Source organism: Rhopilema esculentum, chromosome 16 (genome assembly GCF_057945365.1).
Source record: "Rhopilema esculentum isolate cy_ngs chromosome 16, ASM5794536v1, whole genome shotgun sequence".
Classification (NCBI taxonomy): Eukaryota; Metazoa; Cnidaria; class Scyphozoa; order Rhizostomeae; family Rhizostomatidae; genus Rhopilema; species Rhopilema esculentum.
Genome location: NC_142830.1, coordinates 8034297 through 8039948, shown reverse-complemented (window position 1 = coordinate 8039948; position 5652 = coordinate 8034297). Strand labels below are relative to the sequence as shown.

Here is a 5652-nt window from a genome sequence, read left to right as displayed (position 1 = left end):
TTCAATGTATATTTACATTATATTTACGATATTTACAAAACGTAAAATTGTATTTTGGAAAAATAACAGGTCGTACTGCAAAATTAGATAAATGTGAGCAAGTTTAGTGATCAAAAGTATTGCACAGGCTGAAACAGAAATGGCCGCACCGCAGCAAAAAATTTTAGCGAACCAAAATTCAAGTGACCATAGCAAGTTTCATAAAAGTTATAAGATGACAATTTAAAGTGAATATGTTAGAACATTTATCAAGGTTTCATGGTGAAAATAGTAAATGCAAGAATACTCTTGATTTTTGCCTATTTCCAAACAATATGAACATGTCGCAAAATCACAACAATTGAGTCATGATGATTGAAGTACCTGTAAAACATTTGCAATAAAAAAGTTCATCTTTGCACAAAATTGCAATATCTTATTACCCTGAACTCTGGGGGTACTTACTTTATGTTTGAGTGTCGAGAACTGCTCATTTTCCTCACTTTTGTTGGAGAATCTGCTAAAAGTTCTAGTCGGAAATTCAAGAGCCGCAAAGGGCCTGAACGCAGCGGCCGCCTCGTGATATGTTGCAGCAAAATTCAATCAATAAAACCTCTAACAAAGAGTTAAGTAAATCTTTTCCGACCGATTGCGATTTTGTAATGGAAACAAATAGTGAGGAAAATCGCGTAAAACAACATTTCGTCCCTTTCTTAAAAAGAAAATACCAAAATACATTCATGACCTCGGATATAACAAACACTTTTTTCACTAGAAACAACCTGCAACGGTTAGAAGTACCTTCGGAACATCATTAAAGGTGTTTTTGATGAATTTATAGACTATATTTTGCAAAACATGAACAAGTCATTTTTGAAAAAATCAATGACCCCGGACCTATAAAAAAATTTAAAAATCTGAAAAATCTGACAAAAAAATACTTCACTCAATACAACCTGCAACGGTTAGAAGTACCTTCAGAACCTCAATAAGAGTGTTTTCGATGAATTTATAGACCATATTTTGGAAAAGATGAAATAAGTCATTTTTGTTTCGTGAAACATTCAAATTCAAAAAATTCAAAAATCTGTAAAAAACATGTAAAACCATTGACGTGTAAAAAAAGTCAAAAAGCTGAAAAATTTGAAAAAATTTTTTGTCAGTCGAAACAACCTGAAATACGTGAAAATTCGTTCCAAACAACATTTCAAGCGTTTTCGATGAATTTTCAGCTCATATTTTGGAAAAATCGAACAAGGTAATTTTTTGAAAAAACTCATGACCCCGGACCTGTAAAAAAGTTCAAAAATCTGAAAATTTTGAAAAAATTTGTTTTGACCCGAAACAACCTGAAATACGTAAAATTTTGTTCCGAACAACATTTGAAGCGTTTTTGACGAATTTCTAGCTCATAATTTGAAAAAAGTGAACAATGTCATTTTTTGAAAAAATTCATGACCTGAAACCTGTGGAGAATTTCAGAGATTTGAAAATTTTGAAAATGATTAGTTAGTTAGATATAATCAATGTGATATGCATACCTTTCTTTTTTTACTTGACAGTTTTGTTTTGAGCTTCAATGTGTTATCTGAAAAAAATGAAACGGATGATGAATTTCTAGCTCATATTTTGGAAAAATCGAACAAGGTCATTTTTTGAAAAAACTCATGACCCCGGACCTGTAAAAAAGTTCAAAAATCTGAAAATTTTGAAAACATTTGTTTTGACCCGAAACAACCTGAAATACGTAAAACTTTAATCCGAACAACATTTCAAGCGTTTTCGATGAATTTTCAGCTCATATTTTGGAAAAATCGAACAAGGTCATTTTTTGAAAAAACTCATGACCCCGGACCTGTAAAAAAGTTCAAAAATCTGAAAATTTTGAAAACATTTGTTTTGACCCGAAACAACCTGAAATACGTAAAATTTTAATCCGAACAACATTTCAAGCGTTTTCGATGAATTTTTAGCTCATATTTTGGAAAAATCGAACAAGGTCATTTTTTGAAAAAACTCATGACCCTGGACCTGTAAAAAAGTTCAAAAATCTGAAAATTTTGAAAAAATTTGTTTTGACCCGAAACAACCTGAAATACGTAAAATTTTGTTCCGAACAACATTTCAAGCGTTTTCGATGAAATTCTAGCTCATATTTTGGAAAAATCGAACAAGGTCATTTTTTGAAAAAACTCATGACCCCAGACCTGTAAAAAAGTTCAAAAATCTGAAAATTTTGAAATTTTTTTTTTCACTCAAACAACCTGATACAGTAGTGTCCCGCATATAAGAAACAACATTTTCAGTTTCAGGTCTGATGAGTTTCTTATAAAATGAGATATAAATTTCCAATCAGGGTAAATGTTTCTTAAGTTTCTTATTAGAAAAACCAAGCACTATCAGTGAACTAGTCAGACACAAGCTCTATGATTGTCCTTGATTTTCATACAAAACAGACCATTTTGATTTGTATTAGTAAATCTTTACTTCCAAGAAAAGACACAATTATTCCAGTGCTTTTTGCCTCATTTGCATGCAAAATTTTTTTTTCATTTCAATAGGTACAGTTCGAGTCAACTGTAAGGCTGATAACAAAAGATTCTTATGGTCAAGGATTGTAAAGCCCCACTTGTTTATCTTTATATACAGTTTATCCTCATTTCCAGGAAAAGCTTCAGTTTTCCAGGAAGTTTGCTTGCTTGGAATACGGCTCAATACAGTACAATACAGAATACAGTACTTCAATGTTGCTTTTATGTCTAATAATCTTTCAGTTTTCCCCTTCAATTTGAGTCACATTCCTCACTTCAAGGACTAGTTGTAGCTTGCTCCTAAGGCTTCTAAGATAGGGGAATGTCCCAGAAAACTTTATGTCAATTGGAACTTCCAGTCCCATTCCAGTTTCTGCATTGAAACGACATCCAATCACTTCTGCTTCTGCTTCACCACCATCAGAAATAAATGTGTGGACTAGTTTTGCAATTTCTATAGGCAAATGACCAACAGTTTCTTCATCAGAAGTTTGTACTACAACAGCAAACTCATCATATTCATTGTCAGGTTCCTCTTGGCAAAACAGCTTTTCTCCCAGTGTTAAGCAAATATCTTTGTACACATGGTATCCTCTTAAACTTGTCTCTCCATAAAAATGAAATGCCATCATGCAGGTATCAAAGTAAGCACCATTAAAAAATCAGTGGTAATTTAAAATTTAAGCTGCATTCGTCTGTCCAACTTATCTTGCAGCTGCTAATTATACTAACTACCTCAGACCCTGACCCAGATAACTGGTGGTAGCCTTTTTTAGCGAGCCTCGTTTCCATGTGGTTGCATGAAAACCATGCCTTGCCTCTTCCGCGATCTGCAGCAAAGAAATGTCGAAGAAGGTTCAACCTACACTGGCACATTTTAATTTTCAAAGATTCATTCGAACTCCAAAAGGAACTGATTTTGAAGTTAAAATTCCAAATTTTGCTACAGAGAAAAATGTTGTCTGCTGCAATTGCAAGAGGAAGTTTTCTAATGAACAGTACCTCAAACAGCACAAAGAAACAAGCAAGAAATGCTCCAGCTCAATTGCCTTTGGACCTCAGCAAGAAACTTTGTCTGTGACTCCATGTAGTACCGGAACATTCAGAGCCACTGATGAAAGTGGTACCTTAACTGTACCAGACACAGTCACAGATTTACACTCAAGACCAAAGGAGAAATCAAAATTAGATAAGGGTACCAACAAAAAACAGCAATCAGGAAAGCGGAGATCATACACAGTGTGCTTTAAAGCTAAAGTTATCAAAGACCTGAATAATTTGCCTTGCTCTCAAAAAGGAAAACTGCAGATAATAGCTAACTTGCATCATGTCTCCAGGGGGCTTGTTTGTAAATGAAAAAAAGATGAAGCAAAGATTATGAAGGCATGGGAAGAGTCAAGGAGCAAAGTATTAGGTGGAAGGAGACAGAATGGAAGCAGAAGCGCCAGATCAAGAAGAAAGATACGTCAACCAGCAAAATCTCATTTTCAGTTGGCAGAAGAAAAGACCAAGGAAGAGCTTTTGATTGCAAGAGGAAAGGTTGCAAAAGTAGGGGATAGATGGATCCGTACTAGAATGGGAAAATACATTAGGAAGTTTTATGGCAATAAAAAGGCTGATTCCTTTAAAGCTAGCCCCAACTGGATGTTTTCTTTCAAAAAACGGCATGGTATATCTTTACGGAGAAAGACCAACAAGAAGAAACAAGGCAGCCATGAAATGCTGCCTGTCATTCAGGCTTTTCATCAGCAATTGAGGAGCGACCTAAATTCTTGCAGACGCCGAACAAACATGGTAAATCATAAGAAATGGGGAAGGTGGGTGCCTGAAAGGAGATTTAATGTAGATCAAGTGCCTCTTCCCTTTGTTGTAGACCAAGGAATGACTTATGATCTTAAAGGAAGCACTTCTGTGTGGATTAGCCAACCTGCCAGTGGACTTGATCGAAGACAATGCACACTCCAACTTTGCATACAACATACAGAGAAGCAGAATGTTCCTCCTGCAATTATTTTTCGGGGTAAAGGTAATGTTAAACCAGCTGAATTGCAATCATATGACAAACGTGTTCACATATATTGGCAGGATAATGGGTGGATGGATAGTGCTGTTGCCACTCAATGGGTCAAGAATACTTTTGGACCAGCCATAGATAAAAGCCATGAAAATGTTCTTTTTCTTGACAATCTGTCCTGCCAATGCACAAAAGATTTTCACAGTATTTGTAGGGAAGAAGCTAACACTCTTGTATATCCACTCCCACCTTCAGTCACTGACAACCTACAACCAGTGGGTGCAGGAGAGGGTTACATGATAAAGAAACTCATTGGTTGTCAACTGGATTCATATCTGGAAAATGATGAGAACTTTGAAAAGTGGTGTGGTCAAGGCTTTTCTGCTTCTGAAAGAAGAATACTGCTAACAAAGTGGGTTGGCCAGGCTTGGAATGACATGCAGCAATACAAAAACTTTTGACAGAGGCTTTTCCAGAAAACAGGACTCTTAATGACTGCAGAAGAAGGTGAAGAAGATAAGTTGATAAATCCTCAAGGATATAAGGACTATAAATTTTAAAGTGACATACAAACTTTATAAGTAATCAACAGACTGACTGCTGTAATGTAAAAGCAAAGAGGGCAGTATTTTAAAAAGAGATACAGTAATTTTGTTATTTATGGTTTTCAAATTTCTAACATATACATACTTTTGAATAAGAAACAAGCATTTTTCAGACCTGAACCAGTTTCTTATAAGATGGGGTATTATTTGGAAAATTGAGGTCTGGTGTTTCTTAAATTCATGTTTCTTATATGCGGGACACTACTGTATACGTGAAATAAGGTTCCGAACAACATTTCAAGCGTTTTCGATGAATTTTCAGCTCATATTTTGGAAAAATCGAACAAGGTCATTTTTTGAAAAAACTCATGACCCCGGACCTGTAAAAAAGTTCAAAAATCTGAAAATTTAAAAAAAAATTTTTTTGACTCGAAACAACCTGAAATACGTGAATTTATGTTCCGAGCAACATTCGAAGTGTTTTCAACGAATTTCTAGCTTATATTTTGAAAAAATCGGACAAGTCATTTTTAGTTGGATATAATCAATGTGATATGCATACCTTTCTTTTTTTACTTGACAG

At 34.8% G+C, this 5652-nt stretch overlaps 1 protein-coding gene across 1 annotated transcript; it reads left to right on the top strand.

The window, feature by feature from the left end:
- Positions 1 to 2253: 2253 nt before the first annotated feature.
- LOC135682398 (uncharacterized) lies at positions 2254 to 5412 on the top strand. Its single transcript, XM_065197273.2, is given in 1 exon segment — positions 2254 to 5412. A coding segment is annotated over 1 exon segment (1632 nt). The 5' UTR covers positions 2254 to 3353; the 3' UTR covers positions 4986 to 5412.
- The last annotated feature ends 240 nt before the right edge of the window (positions 5413 to 5652 follow it).